This window comes from Chaetomium tenue (genome assembly GCF_020726465.1).
Source record: "Chaetomium tenue strain MPI-SDFR-AT-0079 chromosome Unknown F5144scaffold_7, whole genome shotgun sequence".
Classification (NCBI taxonomy): domain Eukaryota; kingdom Fungi; phylum Ascomycota; class Sordariomycetes; order Sordariales; family Chaetomiaceae; genus Chaetomium; species Chaetomium tenue.
The window spans coordinates 525,207-550,112 of NW_027117335.1; the positions used below are offsets into that span (position 1 = coordinate 525,207).

Sequence of the window (24,906 nt, forward strand, 5' to 3'; positions counted from 1 at the left end):
GCGACAAATGGGAAATAAACAAAAAGAAGTCGGACGAAAAAAATAGGGTATCAATAAAAACTGCGAAGGAAAGTGTGTCGTCCCTTGAATTAGCAAGCCGAGAGTGGGAGTTTTGGTAGCCGGGATGCAAGCCGCCCACCCCCACATTAACTAAGCGCAGATTTCCGTGGGGAACGACATCGGAGGGCCCAAACCATCCTGGTTCTGATCCGCCGTTCCGGGAACCGGCTAAAATGGAGAGCTACTTATAGCTAACCCTAACCCGTATCAAAGACGCGAGACACCGCGACGCGGGCTAAACGCCACATTTGTAAACCGAGTGACATTGCGATGGAAAGGGAAACAGAATAACCTAATGTATGTACTTAATTAAGTATGTAGTCAATATTTAAGGGAGAAATATACTGAATGTGTTGAATGAAGGAGGCGAAACACTAAAGCCTCAATTTAATTATGGCGGTTCGTCCCAATTCTGAGCGAGCTACCTCGGCTTAATTGACACATCGGGAGGTACCCGTTCCTTTTCTGTGTAGGTATGTTTCCTTCCAGCATCCCACATGCACGTTTCATCGTCACAAGGCCCGCCCGGGGCACCTGCACGTTTCCTCATGCAGGCATTCTTTGGTCCGGCCTTGCAGTTCGATGGTTCTCAGACAGGGCTGAGCCGTTGTCTCCAAGCGTTTGGGGCATGAGCATACAACTTGCAATCCGATTGGCCGGCAGAGGATGCCCAGGCCAGGGACAGTGTGAGTGCGGAACGCGGGGCTATCGCGATGGTTGCGCACACGTTCCCGGAGATATGACCAGGTCGCTCCCCAACAACGCCGATTGCATCCCGCATCCTTACCAGACAGTTACACACTTCGGCACAGTGATTAGAGCTTTACTCGTCGAAAGCAACAATAAGAAAGGAAACCGAACCGAGCGCAAACGAATATCGAAGCCTTATCGAGAACGACCACGCCGTCGAGCTACTTCCGAAGAACCCGTGTCCTGCACGAAATCGCCACGCACACGCAAGAATTGCACCTATTGGTCTCTCTCGCCTGACGCACAAACCTCGGGGTCCAAGCCCAGCGCCCGGCCCTCGACGTGGGAAATCTTTTCACGAGCTTCCCATCGCACCTTTAAACAGGCCGTGATCTAGCGAGATTACAGCGAGGTGCATTCGAAGCTTCGGAAAGACAACCCACGATTAACGCCCGGCACATGACTCATCTGCTGTGGAAACACTATTGGGAAGACGATGTCGACCGATTTCGACGCCTTCTCGCCCCCACCGGCCATGGCGCCCAGAACGGCCCTCGGAACTCTGGCTTGAGTCTGGGGATAGTGGGGAGTCCAGGCTACGGCACTTCGCCGCGAGGGGCGACTAGATCACGCAAACTTCCGGGCTTTGGAACAGGCCCCGGAAGCGCGCGGCACGGTCACGGTGGCCTCGGACGGAACGAAATTAATAGCCGCGACCAGGCCGGACTCACCGTTTTGCTGCGCGCGGCATCTTCTACCGCCGATAATGCCATATCCTTCGTGGAGGCATTGCTTGAACACCCCGCCATCGACATTTATGTCCAGGACCCTGAGAGCGGCTGGAATGCGCTACATCGGGCACTGTATGCGGGGAACGTATCCATCGCCAGACTCCTGCTGGAGAAGGAGTGTAAGGACTTGGCAGGGCACACGGCTTCACTGCATCGAGTGGGGCAGCTCATCAAGACGAAGGATCATGAGGGCCATAGTCCATTTGACTTATATAACTCCATTATCGGCGAGCGCAACCTGAAGGAGCTAGCAAACGAGGAAAGACCGGATGATGGATCTGAAAGCGACGAGGCAGAGACTTCTTTGGACCAGGCCCCGTGAGTCTCCCATGTTTTTGGTCCCTGTTCTGGGGCGTGTTTCAAGGTTCTTATTCTGACCCTAAGCAGGGGCACGAATAGCGTAAACATTGCCGGCGAGGATCTATTTGCGTTCGGGAGTAATCGGAACCTTTCCTTGGGGTTTGGCGACGAAGACGATCGTCAATTCCCGGAGCGCGTGTACCTCAAACGCCCAGATGACTTGCTGCGGAGGTTTCACAGAGAGTACCTCCAGGCCATTGGAGAAGGGCGGCCGGCGTCTCAGGATTTATCCAAGACCCCTACTCTCGTTCTCAACCGGCCTTTGATGATACAGGACGTGGTCCTTTCCAAACTGCATAGCGCGGTTCTGACAACAGACCCGGTGTCGAACCTTTATGTCTGCGGTATCGGCCGCGGAGGGAGGCTCGGCCTTGGGGATGAAAACACGCGGTTCACGTACACGCCCGTTCAGGGACCGTTTGTTGACAAAAAGATCACCCATATCGCCCTCGGCCAAAACCACTCCATGGCAGTCGATGACACCGGCGCGCTATGGACGTGGGGCAATAACGCCCAGTATCAGTTGGGATACGTTCTCCCCGAGCCGGCGAAGAAGGGCGAGGATCCTCTCAGCACCGTCCCGCGCCAGGTGTTTGGTCCCTTGAAGAAAGAGGTCATTGTTGGGATTGCGGCCTCCTCGATACACTCGGTCGCGCACACCGGCACATCCCTATATTGCTGGGGCAAGAATAGCGGCCAACTGGCGTTGATGGACGCCGATTCCAGGTCTCTCGAATTCCAGCAAACACCCAGGAAGGTCGCGGCCTCCTTATTCTCGTCGCCGATCGTCATGGTGACTGCAATTGATAAGGCGACAACGATATTGCTGCAAAATCACACAGTCTGTGTGTTCACCGCGTACGGTTATCACATCGTCAAGTTCCCCTTTGCAACCCTAGACCTGGTCGGCAACATTCAACTATCCACTCGCCAGGACCCGGCTTGGAACCAGATCAGCTCCATCACATCGGGAGGAGAAACAATTGCTGCCGTGACGAGACGTGGCGACCTGTTTACAATGAACCTGGACCATAAGATTGAAACCAATCCTTCAAACACGTCTACCACAAACCCTTCCAAGATCAAGGGCGCGGTCACGACGGCGCAGTGCATTTGGTCCGCCAGGCGGGATGGCGTCCGTTCCGTTGGTGTGGGTGAGCATGGCTCCGTCATCTTCAGCACTCAGTCAGGGGCTGTGTGGCGAAGGGTAAAACGAACCAAAGCAAAGGATGCATCTTCTTGGTTGTCAGAGTCGAAGCGCAAAGACTACAAATTCCAGCGCGTACCCTGCATCACAAATGTCGCCACCGTCCGAGCTTCGGCATTTGGTGCGTTTGCCGCCATCCGGAAGGACTCGGAAGTGATGAGAGAACAGCTGGCCATCGACGAGCAATCTATCTGGCAGGACGTGGCACCGTTAAACAGTCTCGCCGATTTTCGGGCGTCGAGACCGAAGGACATGAAGGACGAGACCTGGAAGTTTTGGGGGAAGAATGACTTCAGGGAACGTCTCGGTCCAGTGGCCTACGAAGTGCTTAAATCCTCCGATATTGAGCACGACTTGTCACAGCACCTTGCACCGCTGTCGTCCCAAAACGGTCGGTTGGATGCAGCTGTCTGCACCTCTTTTTCACCTGAGATCAAGGTGCCCATCCATGGTTGGCTGCTTGCGGCTCGCAGTCCCGTTCTCCGAAGTGCACTTGCGCAGTTTCGCAAGGCGGGGTCTTTCACCCACGAGCTGTTCAGCATCAGCGATGCCGACGGCAAGGCGGTAGTGCTCTTCCAAGGTTTGGACATGGTTTCCCTGCTGAACCTCGTCCTATTCGCGTACGAAGATAAGGTGATCCCGGTATGGAACTTTACCGGCCACGTACGCCCGCTGGCGCACCGCTATCGTCAGATCCGCCAAGAGGTCATGAAGCTTGCCACTCGCCTCGACATGAACAGCCTCGAGGCGGCAGCAAGGCTGCAGGTTGAACCCAGGAAATGCATCGACCAAGATTTCCAGCTTGCTATCAAGGACCCGCGCTTCTTCGCGGATGGCGATGCGTCGCTACAGCTTGAAGGAGCCGAGGTGCCGGTCCATAGCGCCTTTGTCTGTCAGAGATGCCCTTGGTTTCAGACGCTCTTCTTTGGGCGCTCCCAAGGCATGTGGCTTGAGGGCCGCCGGGCCACCTCGGGTGGTCGGATCAAGATTGATTTGACTCATGCCCATCCCAAGGCATTCAAATATGTTCTGCAATATCTTTATGGAGATTGCGGAGCTGAGCTATTCGACCCCGCTGTGTGCGACTCCTTTGAAGATTTTCTGGACCTCGTGATGGAAGTCATGTCGATTGCCAACTATCTGATGCTCGACCGGCTATCGCAGATCTGCCAGCAGATTATGGGTCGGTTTGCGAACGTGCGCAATATTGCTGACTTCTTGAACGCCATCAGTCCCTGCTCAGTCCCAGAATTCAAGGATGGGGGTTTGGAGTACATCTGTCTGCAGTTAGAGACAATGCTCGAGAACCATCTCCTTGATGAAGTGGACCAAGATTTGCTTCTCGAGCTGGACGAAGTGGTCCGGGACAACCAAGCTGCCCAGTCACCGTTTGTGCGGAGCGGCCATGCCGAGCTGCTGCTTCATAAACGCAATCCTTGGCTGGCCGAGGAGATCGACGAGGAACGGCAGCTATGGGTCAAGGGACTGGCATACAAAGCGCAGAGAGAGGAAGAGAAGAGGCTCTTGTTCGCTGCCAAAACCCGATATGGCAGTTTGGATGACATTAGTCCGCTCACGCCTACCCCTGACAGGACGAGAAATGTGTCGAGAGCGGAACGGAGTGAGGCCCCCAGTCCTAGCCTTCGGCCAAAGGCGTCACACGGAGATATGATCTTTGATATGGACGACGAGTTTTCACCAGTCAGTAGTCCTTTGGCTAGGCCTCGGAAGACGGACGAAGGGGCCACGGATCTGGACCAGATTCCGCCGCTGGGAAGCTCTTGGAAAGGCAAAGGGAAGAGAGTGCGACTCGATCTTGGATCCGCATCACCAAGCATCCCATTCGGGACACTAGGCACGCCAGTGAAGTCGGCGAATGGGTTTAACGTTAGCCCGAATATGGTCACTTCAACGCCCCTCCAAGCTGGGCAACCCTGGGGGTCTGCGACAACGTCAACTTCGAAGCTGGATCTCCGTGATATCATTCAGTCGGAGACAGCAACCCAGTCCATGCTTTCCGAGGGTCTGGCGGCGCAGAAGGCTAAAGAAACCACGCCAAAACCGGCCCAACAGAAGATATCCCAAAAGGAAAAGAAGCGGCAACAGCAGGCTGCTCAAGCAGCCCAGGCGGCACTGCTCGCAGCCAAAGCGGGCGGGGCCAAGAACGCGTGGGAACGGTCCCCCGACGAACCCCAAGCTTCACCATGGCAAGCGGTCAGCAAGGAAAAGAAGACCCCGTCCAAGGGGCTACTCTCCCCGGACGCGCCGACCGCCATCCCCATCCACCGCCGCACGGCCTCCCCAGACACGCGCTTCTCAGGCCAACGCACCCCGAGCTCATCCTCCCACAAACCAAACCCACCCACTCCCACACCTCTCTCCTCCACCACCCTCAACACCCCCTTCCTCACATCAACAACAACAATAACCCCCACCCCCAAACCCGACAACCTAAACCCAATCACCCCGCACTCCAAAGTCTACATCCCCCCCACAACCCCCAAACCCGACTACCTCCTAGGACTAGGCCTGCGCGACATTATGGGCCAGCAGACGCGCGACAAGGAACAGGTGCGGGAGGCGGCGGCTGCCGCGGCCAAGCGCTCGCTGCCGGAGATCCAGCAGGAGCAGGCGTTTCAGGAGTGGTGGGATGCGGAGAGTCGGCGGATGCAGGGGGAGGAGGAGGAGGGGAAGGGGGGGAGGAGGCGGGGGGGTGGTGGTGGTGGTACTTCTGGGGGTGGGGGTGGGGGGAGTGGTGCAGGTGGTGATGAGAGTGGGGGTGGTGGGAAGAAGAAGGGGAGGAGGGGGGGTAGGGGCGGAGGTGCGGGTGGGGATGGGAGAGGTGGACGTGAGGGTGGGAACGGGAATGGGAAAGATGGGCGGGGGGGTGTTGACGGTGCGAGTGGGAATGGTGGTGGGAGTGGGAGTGGCGGAACTGGAACCGTTAGTTCGAGAGGCGGTAGCAAGGGGAGAGGCAATGGCAAGGGGCGAGGTGGTGGTGGTGAGAGAGGCGGCAGGGGCAAAGCGGGAGGGAGACCCGAGGGCATTGCCAGTGGGGGCAAGTAATCATGGAGTGAGTGTATTGTGTGTGTATGGACATGTTGTGTTGTTATGTTTTGATGGGAGATAGCCATGGCGATAGACTGGGCGGGAGCATGGCGGTCTGATACCCGCTAGGGATTGGAGTTGGAGGCTCGTCTGCTTTTGTCTGTATATTTCAGCGAGCAAGTTGTCCACATAGGATCGATGCATTCAGCAAATGCAATAGAAACATCAGCACCACACTTTTTGAGCCATGGATGCCTCCCAAGTGGGTTTGATGTGGCCGCCTGAGAGATCGCCACATGGTGGCTTCGTGTGAATATCTGCTGCCTGTAGGCCACGACTTTGCCAGGTTCCTCGATCTTGTGGTTGTTCCGATGGTGGGGAGGGATCCGTAATCTGCAAGCTCCACGAGTCCACGTGTTGGCGCATCAAGTGGAAGAGCAGCTGCGGGAATGAGATGCAGACAGCCTCATATATCGGACTCGGACGGCTATCTGCAGCCGATCAGGCGGACTCTCACATCGGTTGTCTGTTCGTTGCTTTACATAGTATGTATGTACATACAAGTATGCATAAACCTAAGTGCAGTTCCTTTTTTGGTTCGACTTCTCCCTCCTCTCGGTTTTCTCTGATTCGGTGGTCGGACCGCTCTCGCAGAGGCAGGCACACACTCGCATACTTCAGGATTGGCTGTGCTGTGGCTTGCCTTGTTTGTCGAGCGGCCGATCATCTTGACCAACCACATGCTGCGGATGCCTTGCGTGGCCATGGTTATCTGGTCCGGGAGGGCAAACGAGGAGACGAGGTCCATGAACTGCATCATAAGTCGCCTCTGCAGTCATCCGTGAGACTTTCATCCGAAAAACGCGACAATAATCCGGGTCGACTTGTCATACATTTTTCTTGCTTTGTTTCTTTTTTCCTTTTTTTTCCCCTTCCTCAGGGCCGTTGATTGGATGTAGCTGTAGATTCACAGAACACCAAAGGGACAATGGAAGTGTACATACGGTCGGCTGCCTTGTACTTACCAGCCATTCCATATAAGCCAGGCTGCATCTCGTTGCATTGCTGCGTTGCTTGCATTGTCGCATTGCTGCTTTCTGCACATCCTGCATCCAGGCCCCCAGGCTGTGTTTTTCCACGGAAGAGACACCTTGATGACTTGGTCCGTCTCTGGGTCGTTTTCAGGATGGCAGCGGATCTACGCTGCACATCCATGGTTAGGTAGACGCAAATTTGAAGGTGCCAGGCTCCTAGTTCGGTGGCTAGGTAACTAACAGTGACGACAGATCAAACCACCTATTCCATCAAAGGCTCTGTCTCTCGTTGCTTTGGTGAATCATTGCATCATCATCATAATTTTTGGTGGTCCCGGTCAACGCACAGAGTCAGTCTGAATGACGGAAGATGAGGCAAAGAGCACGAGGTGTTTGTCTCGGTGATTGACGTGCACAGAGCAGGAGCAGGGTGTCCGCTTTCTCCACTTTGGCTGTTCACGGGCTGTTGTCATTGTCGGAGCGGCTGCCCGGCACTTGGCCGGCGCCTGAGGCCCCAGATTTAGAGGGTAATAAAGGTGGACACAAGACAGGGGCAGCGGGCTGTACCACTTTGTGCCCTTGTCCACGGGGTTCGCTTACGTACAGTTTTGGGGTCGTGACTCTTGAGGTTCACGGTCTTGGCCTCTCCACAGTGGTCTTATCTCTAACTATCACCTTCCCCATCACCAGGTCATCCAACACCCAACCTCAACACGGCACTGCCGTGTTCCGACATCGCTCCCTAGATAACGGCCATTAATGGTTGAGTATTGTACAACCGCATTGTATTGTCGCATCTTCAATTTTTTGCGTCACAAACTGTTCCTATTATTGTTGTACTTGTCGAGGACATTCGATGCCTCGAGGCTCAAGGCATCACTCTCCACCATTCACAGCCCAAGACATCCTCGCACAGAGCCTGGACACAAGCCACTGAACCCCTGCACATCCATTGGAGCCCCCCTGAGCCGCCGTCACCCTCCGTGTGTGCTTGCTAGGTGTTCGGCTTGTCTGCCTTCCCGTCAAGCCCGTCACCGCCAACCAGCTGTCAAACCTCTTGCCTTTCTATTCTTCTGTACCTATTGTTGTTTCGAGACCCGCATAGAATTCTGCCTTGAGGTGCTGGTCCACACACATTCTTTCTCTCCCCCTCATTTTTTGATACCCTCTTCTCAAAGCCGCCGCCATTTTCAACGATGGATGCGAAGGTCCGCTTATCTCGATCGAGCCCCCTCGCCTAAGTGACACACACCTGAACAACGTCCAACTCTACCCGGTACCTACCTTACCTACTTACCCTACCCAGGTATCTACGAATACCTATCTACCTACCTACCTACCTACCTACCTACCTTGCCGCTGGCGACTTTCGAGCTTCCAACTTTCGAACCTCGAGCCTACGGGTGTACATACAAACTCCACATACCATCAATTCGACACGGCAGTCGGTGACTCGTCCCGCCGCCTGGGTACCGATGTGAAGCCCTACCGAACCGCCCCCATCTGCATTCTTAGCCGCCGAGATGCATCAGCAATCTCGCCATCCCCCAAGGGTCTCGTCCCCCGCATCCTCGCCCCAGACAAACCCCACACGGACGAACAACCCGAGGGATCGGGTCCGCGCCGACTCGGACACAGCGGGCACGGATGATAAGTCAGAGAGCACCGGGAGCTATAGCTCAATACTGAGCAGGGACTCGATCAAGAAGCTGGACCAGATCATCCAGGTGCGCACGAAAGATGGGGGAACGGGCTTTTAGGATGTTGGGCTGATTGTTGCCAGAACTTCTACACCAAAGCGGCCGTGGTCATTGTATCGTCGCGAATCGACACGACGCCCGTCGGAGGAAGAAGGTCAGCCGAGGTGAAACCGAACCTTTGGGTAAGCAGGAGACCAGGCGGAAGGGCAACGGCGCAGGATGTGCTGACAATATCCCAGTTCTCGCTCGAAACCAGCGAGATCGAAGACTTCCGAGACGAACTCCGTGTATACAAGCAGTCCGGCAGCTTCGAAAACCGCCCTCCGCCCCTCATCATAGAGACCTACATCGACGCCTCCCGGTTATCGAGCAACCAAAGCCTAGTTGTCATTGACGAGCATGGAAAGAGGTGGGATGTGTTAGAGGCGTTGAACTTGTCAGAGACATCCGACGATAGCCCTAGACAACGCCATGCCCGGAAGCGTAATACCGAGGTTATCCTGGAGCGGTGGAGGCTTGAGCTCAAGTGCCCGTCAGATGCCGTAACAGACGAGTTCGGTCCCACTCTGCCGACCGTTTACAAGAGAAGCATCGTCTTTTTCAGATCGCTATTCATCATGTCGCGCATCTTGCCCTGCGGGAAGAATTTCCCCTCAGCGGTAACAAAAGGGATCCACTCAGCGTTGGAGGTCAAATGCCGAATCCTAAGCGCCGAGCCTGAGTATACCACTTATGACCCCTTGCGACAGCCGCTTCACGACGGGAAAGATGCCGTTACAGAATACGTTTTCTCAGACGTAGAGGTACCTGTAGGGCGCTTCTACGCCTCAGTAACCTACCGGAACGATTTCAACTTCCGGGTCGACGACGCCGAGTCGCTGCTCAGCTCCCAGCTCATGGGAGTCGACGAGAACTATTTCCGGCCGTCATTACCGCAAAGGAAAGGGCATGGAAGATCCGACTCCTATGCAGAGCCAGGCTCGTTGCCAGCGCATCGACAGGACCGCGGACCCCAAGGCCCGCAGCAAACGTACGGCAGTTTGTCAACCTTTCACGGCGCAGGGGCTTTGGGGACCAGCCCCATCACTGCACTGAGGTCCGTCCGCCCTATCGGATCCGACACCAGCTCCCCCTCTGGGTCAATATCGGGGAGCATCGAACAACCGGATCCGCCACATTCATTACCCATCCGTGGCACCGCGGCCCGTCCCATGTCGCGACCTTACGATGGGAGCGGCCGTCGGCCGTCGGTGTCCTTCCAGCCGTTCAAGGCCGGCTCGCTATCCGGGTCCCCGCGAATCGCGGATTTAGACGCCCCTTCGTCGCCTCATTCGCTGAATCGACCGAGTCTTGCCGGGCCGTCGCGCACCGGAAACCGCTCGTCGCTCACCATGGGGTCGGCGGCTTCGTTACGCGGGGCCCCTACCGCACCTCAAGAAGTGCCCTCTGCCTCGGGATCGCCGAGGCCGACCGGCCGCTACAGCAGCAGCTTCACACATCGCCGGAACAGGCCGTCTTTCGGCGGGCAGAGCAAGGCTGACGATGACCAAGCTAGCAGCGGGAAGCAAAGCCTTTCTTCCTCTGCCCAGCCAGGCTCAGGCCTTCTAACCGAGGCCGGCGCGGTCACGAGTTCGGGATCCTTTGCTGATGATGACAACATCTCGGACTTTTTGAAAGCCCTCGACAGCCGGAAGACGCTGAAGAGCTTCGAGCCGAACAAGAAGGGCGAGTCTCTCGCCTCCAAGCGCACGGCCGCCCAGCTTTCCAAGTTCCAACAGATGCGCGAGACCAACAACGTCCTCACTGATTCTATGACATCTTCGATCCATCTACAGCGCTCGTCGAGCTCCTCAAGCCGGCAACTAACCAATGTCCCAAGCATGGTCAACCCTGCGTCCATGTCCATTTCATCCTCCCCCGGCAAACCCCTCTCTCCTCATACCCCACACACACCGGCCATTCCCTCCCGGCTTAGCGAGAACTCGATTATCGATTACCAACCTCAAAATCAACCGCGCCAGGGGAGGAACAACCCGGACACCAGCACCCCCGGTGAAGGGAGCGAGCCCGTCGAAGATGACGACGAGACACCCATGGTCACCCAACAGGACAGCAACAACCCGACGAACCACTCGTCAACCACCACCACCACCACCAGCACAGGCACAACTGCCATCGACATCCCCCTTTCCCCGCGCTTACTCCACCACGGCGGTAGCGCCGCCATCCGCCGCTCCGGCTCGGTCGCGCACCAGCAACACCAGCAGCACCAGCACCAGCACCAGCAGCAACCCCAACAAGGACACCGTTCCATCGCCGGCGAAGTCGGCGCCTACCAGCGCAGCAGCGCTAGCGTCGTCGAAGGCAGCGGCCTGTCCGCCGACGTGCCCACCCTCAGCGCCCTCCTCGCCTACCAGCAGCACGAGAACGCCGGACCCGAGTCCTCCATCCCCGCCCCGTCATCCTCCGCCGACGCTGACGGCGGCGGCGCCCCGCTGAACGCCGCCGGTGGTGAGCGCGGCAGCGGCAGTGGTGGTGCTGGTGGTGGTGGCGGTGGGGGTGGTATCACCTCCGGGCTGAGCATGGGCATGGGTCTGGGCTTGGGGCTCGGCCGCGCTGCGGGGTCGTTGGGCGGTGGGAATGGGAGTGGGATGGGCATTAGCGGCAGGGCGAGATATCGGCCTGCGTCGGCGTCGGCGGCGTCGGGGTCGGGGTCGGGGTCGGGGATGGGGATTGGATTGGGGATGGGGATGGGCAGTGGGAATGGGAATGGGAATGGAAGGGTGGGGAGGCTGGGGTCGTTTTCGTCGGGGATGTCTGCTGCTGCTGGGCGGGGATATGCCGGCAGTGTGGAGGGTGCGGATGAGGAGCCGTTGTTGTTTGCTATGAGCGAATTGGAGCGGGATTCGAGGAGGAGTTTGGATGAGGGTGGTGTTGGTGGGAGTGGTGGTGGTGGGGGTGGGGGTGGGGGTGGGGGGAAGTATGACTCGCCGAGGGGGATTCAGAGGAAGGGGTGGTGATTTTGGGGGGTTGATTGGGTGGGTGGGTGCTTGCATGCACGCCTCGTTTGGGGGCGTTGCTGGGTTGTGTTGTGTACATGGAGGTGGCTTTACGTTTTAAGGTGTGGGTTTTGGCTTCAGGCTTTCTCTTCTCGGATTATTGGGCTGGCCAACTTGGTTAAGGTTGAGCCATGCCATCATCCACAGAGGGAGGAGGAGGCGTTTGCTTTTTCTCCCTTCTTTTTTTTTCATCATCTTTTTTTTCTTCTTTTTTTTTTTGCTCCCGGTTGGCTTCGGTGAAAAGCCCAGACAGAATGATACGTTAACTACTGGGAACGGTGGGCAGGGTGTTGGTTGGTTGGTTGGGTGGGTGTCAGGTCATAAAGACGGGTTGGGCTAGTCTACCCTTACCCTTTACCTCTCCATACATAGTAGAAAGACGCGCGCGATGCATGGGCTTGCGGGGGTCGGGTTTGGATGGGGGATCTGGGGGCTGGGCTTGGCTTCGGGGGGGTTTGGTTCGGTTCGATCGGCTGGCTGGCTGGACTGGGATGGGATGGGATGGTGCTTTGGGGTGGTTTGGCTTGTCACTTTACTACTGCTATCCTTTGCTTCCTTGCGGCTTACCTACCTTGCACGGTGCAGGGGCGTCGCTTGGTGGGTTGAGTAGCAATCGAAAACCTGTGATACATACTGCTTGTGCGGTGGTTGTGACCTGTGGTGATGGGGTTTGGTGTTGGTTTTGGTGTTGCTGTCTCAGCATTGTGTGGCGTTCGGCTTCTGATTCCATGTGCACAATATTGCTTAGGCTTGGCCTGCTTAGCCTTGACTTGTGTTGACAACAGGGCTACTTTTCTCTGTTAACTGTGAAACGGATCCCTAGATTTGGAATGGCGTTGTTGGTAGATAGGTCTCTCTGTGGAATCCTATTACTGTGAAATAACAAAAACATACGCCAGCTTATGGCAGCGGTGTTCGCTCGCAACGAGGACGTATATGGTGGGCTGCCGTTCTGTAATTTTGTGGTTGTCTCTTTGGAATTAACTTGCTTCTTTCCTCCCTTCTGCTCAGTCTCCAACCACACTCTGTATCCTGCCGATTCCTGCGTACCTCCAATAATACTTCGAGTACCTTCCTTCTCCATTCTGGAGATCTATTCTGGTTTCAGGCCAGTTAACTCTTTTTTTTCTAATGGGAGGGGATCCTATTCCAACCATTCTCTCTCCCACAAACTTGTGCTTTCATACTACGCAGGTTGTCTCAACTCCAAGGACCTGACTTGACGATACTCAGGTTTTGGCTCTGTTTCAAAACCGTATTTTAATTCACTTACTTCTTTCTATAACCCACATTGGCGTTCTTGCCGATGCCCGAGTTCTTGGAACAAGATAAACCAAGGTTCCGAGTTTCTTCCTCCTTCTTTTGTCCCAGCCTGGAAAATATCGACTTACAAGCTGCGCCTCGAGCCCTACATACAACAAGCCTACCTCTTATCATTCTCAACCCCCCCAGATTTACTTCCACCTTCCAGCCCTGTGCCAATGGCGCCGATAGCGCTCTTTGGTAGCGATATCACCGCTTGAGTGACGAAGGCAATCCCAATGCCCGTTTATTCACGCTGTTTTTCTCTTATTCCATGGGGTTAAAACCAGAAGCCTGGCTCCCCAGGAAGACCTTCTTTTCTCGACCTTGAACCGCAGCCCGAGCCCAGCTCCTGTCTGTATTGCTTCATTTTTTAAACTTCAATCAGGACACCATCATCGCACGCATTCTTCGTCTCTACTTATTTTTACCTCCTTCCTTATTTTCCTCGTTCGAACACCAAGTTCAGGGTATCCGAGCCGGCCACGACCGTTGCTCCATACGTTTCCAACTGTCTCGAAGTCACAGCAGCATCGATTCTTGCTTCATTCCTTAAAGTTACAAGCTTCTGCCACACACAATGGCTGGCAACGCTTCTGCAACAGGCCAAGGCCCCCCCATACCCCCAACTGAAGCCCTCCACTGCGTCAACCCACAGTGCGCGCGGCGAGAAGGAATGTTAAGAGCCGAGGTCGACCGGCTCAACGTCAAAATCCAAGAGCTCACAGTAGAGAGCCAAGTCAAAGCGAGGGACATACGCCAGCTGAGAGAAGAGAAGACTGACCTCGAGCGTCAGAACAACGTGCTCAGAGCCAGACGGTCCGGCCAGGGCAAACACACGGAACGTGTATGTTCGGGGATATTTTCGAGGCATCTCTCCCAGACAGTGGTTAACATATCTCTTTTAGACTTGGCCGGACGAGCTCCGGGGGTATCTCCTGAACTTTCATCCAAACCCGAAGCAATACACCCGGATTTATCGGCTCTGCTGCATGGAAGAGAACATGAGCTCCAAAACCCCGGTGGTCCACCCGGATATCAAGTTCGTGGGGCCCAGGCGGCTGGCGCAGCACAATCCGGGCCCCGAGACCGATTCATCCGATGTGGAGGGCGAGGAAGCCCCCGAAGTCGTCCTAGAGGATGACAGCACCCAACCGGTGCGAGATAAAAAACCATTCTCCTTTGAGAAGCTGCCGTGGGAGCTCCAGGCAAAGATACTCAAGCTGCTTCTCCACAAGGAGGGCAAAATTATCCATTGCATATCCAGGCTCGACCCTTTTGTGCAGCCTGAAGAGTTCCCGAGCGAGGAAGATCTGGCCAAAAACAGAAGCGGTTTGCCGCACCGCTTCTACTGGGGCGAGAGAGAAATGAACCTATCCGAGGATGGGGTAAAACCCGAAGACGTCCTTGCTATCCTCACGGTCAGCAAACGCGTCTATTTCATCGGCGCCCATATTTTTTATGGACTCAACACTTTTGCGTTCTCCAGTCTCGGGGAGCTGGGAAGGTTCTGTCAAGGTTCCGGCCTCGCCCGCATCGCCAGAATCCAACATGTCGAGGTCTTTTTAACCGGAAACCAATATTTGACGGCGCCCCTGGACACGCGACAGAAGAGGCCATTCTCGCGCCGGTCCTTCCCCATGACCTGGCTGGTCGACATGTACCGGCTGAAAACCCTCGTCATCCACCTCAACGAGACGGGTAAGGAGTATATCCGGCGCGGGTACGAGGCCCCGGCCATCAAAAGGTTCCTCGCCGCAAAGACAGCCGGGCAGCCGAACCAGAGAATGACCCGTTCTCTCCGGTGCCTCCAGGGCCTCGACTACATCTACCAGCTCCGCGGCCTCGAGTGGATCCGCTTCTATGACTTTGCAAAGGTGCTTAAGACCGGACGCAGCGTCCGCAAGACTGTTCAGGATTGGTCGTTCGTGGAGGACGTGACCAACACGACGACACTCCCCAAGGCGCCGGTAAGAGAGGAGCACTCAAAACTCGAGAACCTCGCGCCGCTCTTGAAGGATGAGGGGCAGAAGTGGACGCCCAGCCCCGATGATTGGGAATTGGTGAAGAGCGTCTTCATCGACAGCAACGGCCGTTGCTCATACGACGACCTCCGGGCCCGAAACGCCAACCGCGATGCGGACGTGGCGTCATTCCTCAGCACCGCGTCGGTGCTCGACATATCTTCTGATTCGTCGGACTCGGACTCTACCACCTCGTCCGATTCTGACGGCCCCTCCGGTCCGGAGAACTCGTTGGGTTTGAGTGAATCTGCCCTGTCTTTGTTCCGTCAGCGCCAACACCAGCACCAGCGTTCCAACTCCGGGCTGTTTATTTCAGATGACAGTACGGGGCCAGATATGGACTTGACCATATCCTCCTCGTCACCCGAGTCATCCACAGACTCAGACCTGTCGCCGGATTCGCCGTCCTCGGACTCGGAGTTAGATACTGCGGCCGGATCCCATCGATTCTTCGGTGGGATCCTCAGCACCCGCCTGCCCAGCTGCTCCTCATCATCGATCCTCTCCCACAGCCGCGTCCGCAGCGGTCTCTTCCTAAAATCGGCTTCCAGCACCCCAACCGCACCCAAGCGGCGTGAGTCAACCATCAGCAGACTATTTGTCACGCCCGGCCCTGCCGGCACCGCAAGAACCACCCCCAACCAAACACCCGCCCCCGGCCTCCCATTCCCCGCGGAAGAAGCACGCCACCGGCGCGAATCAACCACCAGTGCGCTCTTCGTAAGCCCCAACCAAACCCCCGCCCCGGGCAACCGATTCCCCGCGGAACAGGCACGCTACCGGCGCGAATCGACCACCAGCGCGCTCTTCGTAAGCCCCGGCCCGAGCAACCCCGTCGCCAACCGCAATCCCACCCCCAACAATCCCACCCTCAGCAGGGTCGGGCCCATCACCACCATCAGGCCCAACCCCTTGCGAAACACAGCCCTAGCCCGCATCCTAGCCCCGACCCAGGGGATGGGGCCCGGCGCGGCCACAGCTTCCAACACACGGAACAGCGCCAGTCCCATGAACAGCACCAGTCCCATGAACAGCACCAGTCCCATGAACAGCACCAGTCCCATGAACAGCACCAGTCCCATGAACATAAACACAAACACAAACACGACCTTGCCCGCAACCCTTTCCCAAATAAGTCATGCGTCAACTGCCACAGTGGCCTCGTCCGTCACGCCTGGCCCGTCGGGACAGCGGCCGCAGCAGCTGTTTCGGTTACCGTGGCGGGCTGGTGGAGTTGGGAGTGGAGATAATGGGGTCAGGGACGGGGATGTGGGTGAAGGTGGGAATGGGGATGGGGGTGAAGGTGGGAATGGGGATGGGGGTGGGGTTAGGGCTTTGTTGGCAGGGGAGGGGGGGTTGATGGAGGAGCTGTCGTCTTTGGCGTCGGATGAGGTGTCCTCTTCTGAAGAGGAAGAGGAGGAGGGGGAGGAGTCTTCGTCTTCGTCTTCGTCTGAGGGGGAGGGGGGGGGGAGGGGTGGTGGTGGGATGGGAAGTTTGTTCTCTGGCTCGGGCGGTTTAGGGGCTAGCAGGGCGGGAAGTTTGTTCTCAGGCGGTTCAGGGGGTAGTAGGGCGGGAAGTTTGTTCTCTGGCTCGGGCGGTGCAGGGGGCAGTAATGCCGGCCGTAGTAGCGGTAGTGGTGGTGGTAGGAAAGGGCGCTTATCCTCTGCCTTGGACGCTGACTCTGGCACTGACGGCGATGATGAGGGGGTCGGCAAGGGTTGGCTGACTAGGCTGGGTGTTGGTGGTGGGGGGCAACTCAAACGATCGCGGAGTCGGGTGTCGAAGGGTGGCACATCCGGGGGCAAGCGTCCTCGGGTTGGGAAGTGAGGCCGAAAGTGGGTGGTGGATGGGGTGGGAATCTGAGCGGTAATGGAAGGGTAATGGTGGTTTGGTTGCTGGTTTGGCCGAAGGCGTCCCTTTCGCACCATGGGAAGGATGCTATTTCCGTCTTGCGTTCTACTCGTTTGCACCCTCAGTAGCATTCCCCATGCACCACTTCGTTTCCGCCAGATTATTTTTTTTCATTTTTCATGCGAACTCACTGCAAGGCGTTCGGACCAGGCCATGGATTGAGATACCCAGGGCACAGGCGTTACATGGGATCAGATATTGGGGCAAATGCCCTCGGGTATATTCTCCTTTCAATAGTAAGCCACCTACTTTAATCGAAGGTGATCTTCTTTCCTTGGAACGGAGCACTCATCTGCTCCTTTGCCTTGGCTAACCGTCTTGCCTCCCAACTTGGGTGGAGAGACCCCGAGTCATCCCGCTTTCTCGGAGCTGGCTCTTTCTTTGGGGGTCCTAGTTCCGTATCGTTTGCCCCAGAGGAGGCCTTGGCCTTATTCAGTAGGGGGTTGCGGATACCGCGTTTCCATGGCTTCGAGTTTGCGTCCACGGCACCCCGCTTGAGATCCCAGCCCGAGTCCCGACCCTTGGCGGGCTCTTGGAGATGCTTTGCCTTTTCGCCGAACTTCTTCTCCCAAATAGCTTGTCTCGCACGCTGCCCTCGGCGGTTTCGGCGTTCCGGAGCCACATCGATGTCGGATGCCGACTCGGAGCCTGAGATGTAGCCGCCCATGAGACTGGGCAAGAAGGTGGAGTCTGTTGGTTTGAGCGGTCCCTTTGCCTTTTTGGCTTTCTTTACCGGGGGCGAGCGAGACACGGATGAGGCAGAACTCTCGGCATGTGAGTCGGCCTCGTCATCGCTGGCCGAGCTCTGTTGGCCTTCATCGTCGCTAAAACCATTGAACTCCTCTTCGCTGCCTTCGCTGCCGCTCGCCTCCTCCTCGTCAGAGGTGAGTTCCATAGGGTCCAGATCTTGGTCGTCTCCACCCTCCTCGTCGGTTGTGATTTCCATCGGGTCCAGCTCCATGGTTGACGGCTTTCTCGTCCGGCCTTTTACGAGCACTTCCTCGCTTTCATCACCGCTCTCCTCATCCGAATCCATACCCAACAGCTTATCCAGCTGAGAGATGCTCTTTTCTTCTTCCTCCTCATCTTCATCACTGTTGTCGGGTTGGCCACCCTGATCAGCCTTCTCCCTGCCTTTTTTCCCTTCCTTTTTCCCTGGCCGAGCTTCCTTTACCCCATCTTTCTCCTCATCAGCCCCGCCGGCCTTCACCCCAGCCTTATCCCCCTTCTTCTTCCCCACCCCATCTTCCACCCCATCTTCCACCCCATCCCCTTCCCTCCCCTTCCTCACCCTCCCCCTCCTCTCCGGCACCGCCACCCCCAACACCACACAAACCGCCTCCACCGCCTTCTCCACCACCCGCTTCACCTCCACCCGATTATACAACGAGCTCGTCACATTATGCAGCGCAGCCCTCTCCTCCTCCGTCAGCTCCGGCTTCGGTACACCAGCACGCACGTCAGCCGGCAGGCGGTCGGCGGCGTCCGCAATTCCCTTGACGCGCAGCAGCGACGAGCACAGGTGGGCGTGCGCCGTCTGCTGCAGGTCGAGCGACTTGAGCACGACGATCTCGTTCTCGATGCGCGCTCGTTTGTCCGCGGGGGCTTTGCGGTCCGCGAGGCGTTTGGATTGGCGCTGCCGTTCGAAGCCCTTTGCGGTGCGGAGGGCTTGGAAGAGGTCGGTGCGGTGGCGGGTGAAGAGCTCGTCGAGGGAGATGTCGCGTTTGCGTTTGGGCATTTTGGGGAGGGGTGGGTGGGGTTGGTTGTTGGGGAAATGAGGGGTTGGGATGGTGGGTTGTTGACTCAAATGAGTTGTGTCTTTGTTATGGGACTGAATTGGCTATAACGGCTGTCGTTGGGTCGTGGTGTGGTGATCTCAGTTCTTGGTGTTGCGGACGGGAAAAAAGATCAATCAACTTATCCCCACTGAGAAAATAATGTGGGTCGCCAGACTCTCGAGCTTCCGACCCACTTTCTTTGGCAGGGCTGTCGGCTGGGGCGCGACGGAAACGAAGCAGTCGCGTAAAGTGGACAGGGATAGACGCGATTTTGTCTTTGTCGAAGCCCGAAGCTCAGGCACTCCGGGAGGTGGAGGGGCATCATCAACGTAACCACCTAGCACACGCGACAGGACGACTTGAGACAAGGCGCAACGGCGATATCCTGGTCCAAAACATAGCGATTTTGCTACGATTTTCTCATTACGAATAGCTCCTCGGTTAGCGATACCGTTCGTTTCATTGGGCACTGTTGTTTTTGTTTTGACAGACGCCCCTAACTGCATTGCATCCATCCATCGCATTGCATCGCCGACCGCCTTCCCGCCGCGAGCGAACCTCGACGACCCCAGGTGTAGCTTAGCCTTTGTACTCCGAGCTTCTGCGCATTCTGCGCCTCGCGCGCCAATTGCAAAAATACCACGCGACAGACACAATGGCATCCACGGGGCGCGCAATACAATACACCATCCCAGCAAGGGAAGACTTTAATAAGCTCGCCGACGAACAAAAAACACGTATCAACGAAGCAGTATGTCCATCCAATCCCACAATCCCACGGCCAGCCCTCCCCCCAAAGCAAACCCAACCTCCCTAACCTTTTCTTTTTTTTTCCATTCAGTTCGACCTCTTCGACTCCAACAAGGACGGCCTGCTCTCATACGAAGAATTCCGGTTCGTGCTGCGGGCGCTGGGGTTCGAGCTGCCCAAGGCGCAGACGTACGACCTGCTGATCCGGCACGGGCAGAAGCCGGCGAGCTGGCCGCACGACCAGGAGTGCGCGCCCGTGTACCGCCAGTTCAACCTGCCGACGGCGCAGGCCATCTCCGGGTCGCTCATCCGCGCCCGCGACCCGCGCGAGGAGCTGCGCCGCGCCTTCCGCCTGTTCGACACCGACGGCAAGGGCATGATCACCCAGGACGACCTGCGCAAGGTCAGCAAGCAGGTGGGCAACAATATCCCGGATGCTGATATTGTGGCCATGGTGGAGGAGTTTGACGCGTCGGGGAAAGGGGGGGTGGATGAGGATGAGTTTTTGAGGTTGATGATGTCCAAGAAGTGACACGCGTTTTGTTGTCGGTTTTTATCTTCTGGGGTGGTGGGTCGCAAAGTTTGATACCCAGGCGGCTGTGTCGTGCGCGTGTGGGAGAGTGGGTAGAGGGGACTGGTCGTGTTGTTTGGATGAGGACAGGCTGTGGGAGCAGGCACTTGATCATGGTGAGGGGACTCGAATTCTGGGTTATGATATACAGCACCATTGAAGCATGGGCATTTTGGCATCTAGCAATTTTCACTCACTAATCCCTCCTCGCGCCGTCCCTCTTGACGCAGATGACCCAGTCCACGTAACCGACCGGCCACATGAACATCTCACTGCCGCTCATAACCTCCCACTTGGCGATCTCTTCCTCGCCGCCCTCAGCCCCGCAAGTCCTAAGCAGCGCCTCGATCTCATCGGGCGTCCGCGTCCGTAAGCACGACATCCACCCGTCGAAGACTAACACGGCCGGCAGGATGGGCAGCAGATAGGTGAAGACCAACGCCATCGGTGCCCCCCACAGCAGCGCGTAATAGGGGGCCAGGATCATAATTCCGACCCCGAGCAAGCAGCATGCCACAAACCCAGCGATGCCCCGATCCTGCAACTCAAAGATCCTGTGTCATCACCATCCCATTAGCAAACCTCACAACACCCCCCAAATCAAACCAAACCAAACCAAGGCAGAAAAAAAAAACTCACCCAAACCCCTCCCCACCCCCCTCGACCGTATCCCTCAGTATCCTCCTCGCCAACCCATCATCAAAGTGATGAAACGCCAGATTAAACAACCTGAACACCTTCTTCTCCCCACCGGTATACCTCCGAATCAACTCCCGCGGCACATCCGCCGCGTCCACCGGCTCCGCCACATAGCTAATCGCGCCGGGGGCGGCGGCCTGCGCGGCGGCCTGCGCCCACATGTCGGCGTGCGGGTGCAGGTCGGTCAGGACGAAGTGCAGGGGCTCTTCTCCACCACCCCCATCCTGCGATGCTCTGGTTCCGTTGGTTTGGGTTTTGGCGGTGGTGGTGGTGGTGGGGGTGGTGGTGTTGAGGTGGCGCTCGATGGAGGGCGTGGGCCCGCCGCCGCCGGCGCAGAAGTCGATGAAGATGTGGGAGTGGAGGGTGGGGCCGAGGTGGGTGCGCAGGAGGTGGGCGACGATTTGGGCGGGGGAGGAGGTTTGGAGGAGGGGGACCTGGGGATGGGAGTTAGTGGGAGGTGCTGGGCTGGGTTGGGGTGGGTGTGAAGGCAGGGAGGGTGAGGTTGGATGTATGGATGTACGTACGTGGGTTGTCCAGGTGGCGGTTAGGGCGGCTTGCATGTAGGCTCGGAGGAACGGAGGGAACCTAGGTGGTTTTGATGTGAGAAAGTGACTCTGGGTTGTTTTTTTTCTTCTTCTTTTTCTGGCTTACCATGGCATGTCTGCAAACTCGAAGACATGCATCCGAGGTACGAGGGGCGCCATTTTCGTTGTATTATTCGTATTAGTGAGTTAAGTCGCTGGCAGCGTTGTGAGGTGAGATGAAGAATTTTGCGATCCTGATTAGGTTGGCCCAGTTTTTTGTTTCCAGATGTGAAACTTCAGTAAAAAAAAAAAGAGATCAATATTGCTTTTTTACGGCAGTAGTGATGTGTTTGAAGTTGTCATGACGTTGCTCAGGCGTATACTGTGGCACCGTGTTGTGAGTGAGTGCTGGAATGCTTGGAAAGAATCCCTGCCCGCCAAGACGATGTACCTGCAGGGATACTAAGTTGCACCCGCAGCGATTGATGAGCTCAGACGGGAAGTGTGCCATCTCAAACACCAACCACCACCTACCAATCTCACTTGAGACAAACCTCCCAGGTTATCTACTTCTCAAGGCTTTCGCAGAACCGCATGCTTTTCTCACCTTGCAGCTTTTTTCTCCATTTTTGCCCGTTCCATCCGAACCCACTCCGTTCAGGTTTCACAAAAAGCCAATGCAGCTATTAGCTCGCCAAAGGTACCTTGCAGGAGCGCCTTCCTTCTCTGGTGTAAGATACGAGACGACTGAGCCAAGGGAGTTCGGTTGAGTCGGTTCTGCACACAAACATCACCGATTCCCGTTCAAAAGCCCCTGGGTGTTCCTTTTCCTGGACCTAGCTCTTAACCTTTTGGCAACTGGACAACAACCGACGATATGGGGCTTGTTGTCGAGTATGGAAATTACCTTCTCATTGCCGTGGCCCTAGCCATCCTCATCCGTGCCGTTTCCAGGCCAGGGAAGGCTATCACAAGGAACGGAAAACCTTTGAGGTAAGAAATGAAGAAACGGTCTCAAATACTGCACGAAAGAATGTATGTTGAGTTGTGAACCTCTATTGACATCGTTCAGGAACCCCCCAAACACTCTCCCCTTGGTCGGCAACGGCATCAAGTTTCTGCAGTCTCGCTGGGACCTCCTCAGTTGGTTCGAGCAGTGCCAGCGCGAGTTTGGCTATGAGACGGCCGCTTTGAGCGTGCCAACATTACCCCCAGGAGTACTCATCCATGACCCGAAGAATCTCGAGTTCGTTTTTAAAAACGAGGGGTTGTTCACAAAGGGTGACTTTGTGAAGAGGCGGTCGTGGGATCTGTTTGGTAAGCTTCCCAGACTTCATCCGCACGCCTGTCCTAACCCGCTATCTTGTGTAGGCAACGGTATCATCAACGCCGATGGTGATTTTTGGAAGCTGCAGCGGAAGGCAGGCGTGGCTTTCCTCAACACGGCCAACCTGAGGGTACTCACCGACGTGGCACTTCCTCAGTATCTATCTGAGAGCGCCGAATACCTAAACTCCAAGGCCGGCAAGGACATTGTTGACCTACAGCATGTCTTCCACGAGATTACCACCAAGCTGATGGGCAAGATGGCCTACAACGCAAGTAGCTCGCTCGATCCATGATGCCCTTTGCTAACGGAATGCAGATGGAGATGCACGCTAACGACGAGTTCTCTCTGTCCTTCGACTACGCCTCTGGCATCACAGCCGAACGCTTCCAGAACCCCCTCTGGCGCATCACCGAACTCTTCACCGGTTCCAAATTCCGCCGGTCCGTAGCCATCATCAAAAACTTCGGCCACCGCATCGTCACCAGCGCGGTCAAGGACCGGAACGAACAGAAGCCCAGTCCCGAGACCACCAGCCCTCCAAACGACGATAGTAAGCTCGACGAAATCTCCGGCTCCCTAATCCAATCCCTCCTCGAAGCGCTCGGCGACGAAACCACCGTCGCCGACGCCGCCCTAACCTACCTCTCCGCCGGCCGCGACACAACCGGCCAAGCCCTAACCTGGACCTTCTACCTGCTCCTCCAACACCCCACCGCCATCACCAAAATCCGCGCCGAAGTCCAACACCTCCTCTCCCAACAACCCCAACCACCCCCCACCTCCCCCACTGCCATCCCAAGCCTCCCCACTTCCCTCTTCACCCCCCTCTCCCTCCCCTACACAACCGCCGTCTTCCACGAGGCCCTGCGCCTCTTCCCGCCCATCCCCTTCGAGATCCGCCAGTGCCAGGCCGACACCGTCCTGCCCGACGGGACTGTGCTGCCGCGCCATTCGGTGTTGGTTTGGTGCTTGTGGGCGATGCAGCGGTCGGTGGGGACGTGGGGGGGGGATGCGGGGGGGTGGAGGCCGGAGCGGTTTTTGGTGGAGGTTGAGGGGGAGGGGGGTGAGGGTGTGGGTGGGGAGGGAGGGAGGAAGAGGTTTGTGCTGGGCAAGAGCGCAGCTGAGTTTCCCGTGTTTTACGGCGGTGCTAGGGCGTGTTTGGGGAGGAAGATGGCCGAGGCGATCGCCGTGCAGGTTATCCCCGCGGTGGTGTGGGGGTTTGACCTGGAGAAGGGGTGGGACGGGCCAATGGAGGGGAGGCGGAGCCAGACGAGCTTGACCTTGCCTATGGAGGGGGGGTTGCCTGTGAGGGTGAGGGTGAGGGAGAGGGCGGGACGGGACGAATAGAGGTGGGGGTGGGTGAGTGGGTGGGTGAGACGAGGCATTTTCTTTTTCTTTTTGGGAGCGACGGAGTTCAGGGGTGGTCCGGTGATGGTTGCGGTGGTATTACCCTCGACAGCGCGCCAGAATTTGATTCGAAGTTTGTTTGCGCTCCGGGGAGTTCCCTTTACAGGACCAATACCCGTATATATCTATGTGTGTCGGTAACCTAGATCCAGCCTCTGTCATCTATGATTATATTGCTTTATAGCCCCAGTTTCGTGTCAGGCTCCCCGCCTAACTACCCTAGGTCAAAGTCCAATATAGGACTGGCCAGGATATCAGGGCCCGCAAACTTAGGTATCTAGGTGGGAAGGTAAACTTTGACGAATTTTGTCATCAAATCCTCGCAGTCACTGCTGCAATGCAGAATGCCGCTTGTGCCCTAGTGGGCAGGATAAAACCGACCGGGCCGGAAACCCGGGGGCCATGTGCTGTTTGATAGTAGGTGTTTCGTCATCTTCCTTTCTCAGCTTGACGGCATGCAGAAGGGAGCAATGGAGAGGCTATGACCGGTATTCGTTGGGGCAACACGTAAGCTCCTCAAAGGTACATATCGACAACTGAGAAAACCATTTTGATAAACCAGGATATGTAGCAGGGTCCACCGTTTGATTGCAAGTGGCTAAACGTAAAGTATCAGCAGTCACTCCAAATCAGCTGTCGGTAGAACATGGCTCGTGATAAA

General features: G+C 56.6%; 9 protein-coding genes across 9 annotated transcripts; 6 read left to right on the plus strand and 3 right to left on the minus strand.

Annotated features, from left to right (window-relative positions):
- Positions 1-1,209: 1,209 nt before the first annotated feature.
- Positions 1,210-6,174, plus strand: F5144DRAFT_551574 (uncharacterized protein; the record flags this gene model as incomplete). Its single annotated transcript, XM_066787696.1, has 4 exons — positions 1,210-1,660; positions 1,700-1,859; positions 1,929-5,753; positions 6,057-6,174. The coding sequence occupies 4 exons, from the start codon at positions 1,210-1,212 to the stop codon at positions 6,172-6,174; spliced, it is 4,554 nt and encodes a 1,517-aa protein (XP_066638641.1).
- A 103-nt stretch (positions 6,175-6,277) lies between these two features.
- On the minus strand, positions 6,278-7,252 carry F5144DRAFT_382347 (uncharacterized protein). The gene is made up of 2 exons (XM_066784624.1): positions 6,718-7,252; positions 6,278-6,647 (listed from the first exon to the last, which is right to left on the minus strand). Exons 1-2 carry the CDS (start codon positions 6,974-6,976, stop codon positions 6,382-6,384), a joined length of 525 nt encoding a protein of 174 aa, XP_066638642.1. The 5' UTR covers positions 6,977-7,252; the 3' UTR covers positions 6,278-6,381.
- A 1,293-nt stretch (positions 7,253-8,545) lies between these two features.
- Positions 8,546-11,369, plus strand: F5144DRAFT_623886 (autophagy-related protein 13-domain-containing protein; the record flags this gene model as incomplete). Its single annotated transcript, XM_066792173.1, has 4 exons — positions 8,546-8,917; positions 8,974-9,072; positions 9,130-11,244; positions 11,289-11,369. Exons 1-4 carry the CDS (start codon positions 8,714-8,716, stop codon positions 11,367-11,369), a joined length of 2,499 nt encoding a protein of 832 aa, XP_066638643.1. The 5' UTR covers positions 8,546-8,713.
- Positions 11,370-12,196: 827 nt separating this feature from the next.
- On the plus strand, positions 12,197-12,785 carry F5144DRAFT_382388 (uncharacterized protein). Its single transcript, XM_066784625.1, has 2 exons — positions 12,197-12,345; positions 12,405-12,785. Exon 2 carries the CDS (start codon positions 12,441-12,443, stop codon positions 12,726-12,728), a length of 288 nt encoding a protein of 95 aa, XP_066638644.1. The 5' UTR covers positions 12,197-12,345; positions 12,405-12,440; the 3' UTR covers positions 12,729-12,785.
- A 1,046-nt stretch (positions 12,786-13,831) lies between these two features.
- Positions 13,832-16,218, plus strand: F5144DRAFT_551576 (uncharacterized protein; the record flags this gene model as incomplete). The annotated part of the gene is made up of 3 exons (XM_066787697.1): positions 13,832-14,098; positions 14,160-16,085; positions 16,207-16,218. 3 exons carry the CDS (start codon positions 13,832-13,834, stop codon positions 16,216-16,218), a joined length of 2,205 nt encoding a protein of 734 aa, XP_066638645.1.
- Positions 16,219-17,346: 1,128 nt separating this feature from the next.
- F5144DRAFT_382408 (Bud-site selection protein) lies at positions 17,347-19,103 on the minus strand. Its single transcript, XM_066784626.1, has 2 exons — positions 18,526-19,103; positions 17,347-18,390 (listed from the first exon to the last, which is right to left on the minus strand). Exons 1-2 carry the CDS (start codon positions 18,922-18,924, stop codon positions 17,437-17,439), a joined length of 1,353 nt encoding a protein of 450 aa, XP_066638646.1. The 5' UTR covers positions 18,925-19,103; the 3' UTR covers positions 17,347-17,436.
- Positions 19,104-19,132: 29 nt separating this feature from the next.
- Positions 19,133-20,456, plus strand: F5144DRAFT_633366 (uncharacterized protein). The gene is made up of 2 exons (XM_066792538.1): positions 19,133-19,715; positions 19,806-20,456. Exons 1-2 carry the CDS (start codon positions 19,620-19,622, stop codon positions 20,244-20,246), a joined length of 537 nt encoding a protein of 178 aa, XP_066638647.1. The 5' UTR covers positions 19,133-19,619; the 3' UTR covers positions 20,247-20,456.
- Position 20,457: 1 nt separating this feature from the next.
- F5144DRAFT_615762 (uncharacterized protein) lies at positions 20,458-22,017 on the minus strand. The gene is made up of 4 exons (XM_066791814.1): positions 21,636-22,017; positions 21,509-21,569; positions 20,925-21,418; positions 20,458-20,839 (listed from the first exon to the last, which is right to left on the minus strand). The coding sequence occupies exons 1-4, from the start codon at positions 21,686-21,688 to the stop codon at positions 20,482-20,484; spliced, it is 966 nt and encodes a 321-aa protein (XP_066638648.1). The 5' UTR covers positions 21,689-22,017; the 3' UTR covers positions 20,458-20,481.
- A 185-nt stretch (positions 22,018-22,202) lies between these two features.
- Positions 22,203-24,185, plus strand: F5144DRAFT_659880 (cytochrome P450; the record flags this gene model as incomplete). Its single annotated transcript, XM_066793247.1, has 4 exons — positions 22,203-22,501; positions 22,581-22,825; positions 22,880-23,106; positions 23,154-24,185. Exons 1-4 carry the CDS (start codon positions 22,386-22,388, stop codon positions 24,183-24,185), a joined length of 1,620 nt encoding a protein of 539 aa, XP_066638649.1. The 5' UTR covers positions 22,203-22,385.
- Positions 24,186-24,906: the final 721 nt, after the last annotated feature.

Bases quoted from the DNA above. Each gene is read 5' to 3' on its own strand.
- F5144DRAFT_382388 (XM_066784625.1), top strand. From the start codon at position 12,441: ATGGGATGGGATGGTGCTTTGGGGTGGTTTGGCTTGTCACTTTACTAC.
- F5144DRAFT_382347 (XM_066784624.1), bottom strand. From the start codon at position 6,976: ATGATGCAGTTCATGGACCTCGTCTCCTCGTTTGCCCTCCCGGACCAG. The intron at 6,648-6,717 runs GTATGTACATAC...GATCGGCTGCAG, and splicing joins ACTTAGGTTTATGCATACTT to ATAGCCGTCCGAGTCCGATA.
- F5144DRAFT_382408 (XM_066784626.1), bottom strand. From the start codon at position 18,924: ATGCCCAAACGCAAACGCGACATCTCCCTCGACGAGCTCTTCACCCGC. The intron at 18,391-18,525 runs GCGGTTTGTGTG...GCTGGGGTGAAG, and splicing joins TGGTGGAGAAGGCGGTGGAG to GCCGGCGGGGCTGATGAGGA.
- F5144DRAFT_615762 (XM_066791814.1), bottom strand. From the start codon at position 21,688: ATGGCGCCCCTCGTACCTCGGATGCATGTCTTCGAGTTTGCAGACATG. The intron at 21,419-21,508 runs GTACGTACATCC...TCCCATCCCCAG, and splicing joins CCGCCACCTGGACAACCCAC to GTCCCCCTCCTCCAAACCTC. The intron at 20,840-20,924 runs GTGAGTTTTTTT...GTGATGACACAG, and splicing joins GGGGGTGGGGAGGGGTTTGG to GATCTTTGAGTTGCAGGATC.
- F5144DRAFT_633366 (XM_066792538.1), top strand. From the start codon at position 19,620: ATGGCATCCACGGGGCGCGCAATACAATACACCATCCCAGCAAGGGAA. The intron at 19,716-19,805 runs GTATGTCCATCC...TTTTCCATTCAG, and splicing joins AAACACGTATCAACGAAGCA to TTCGACCTCTTCGACTCCAA.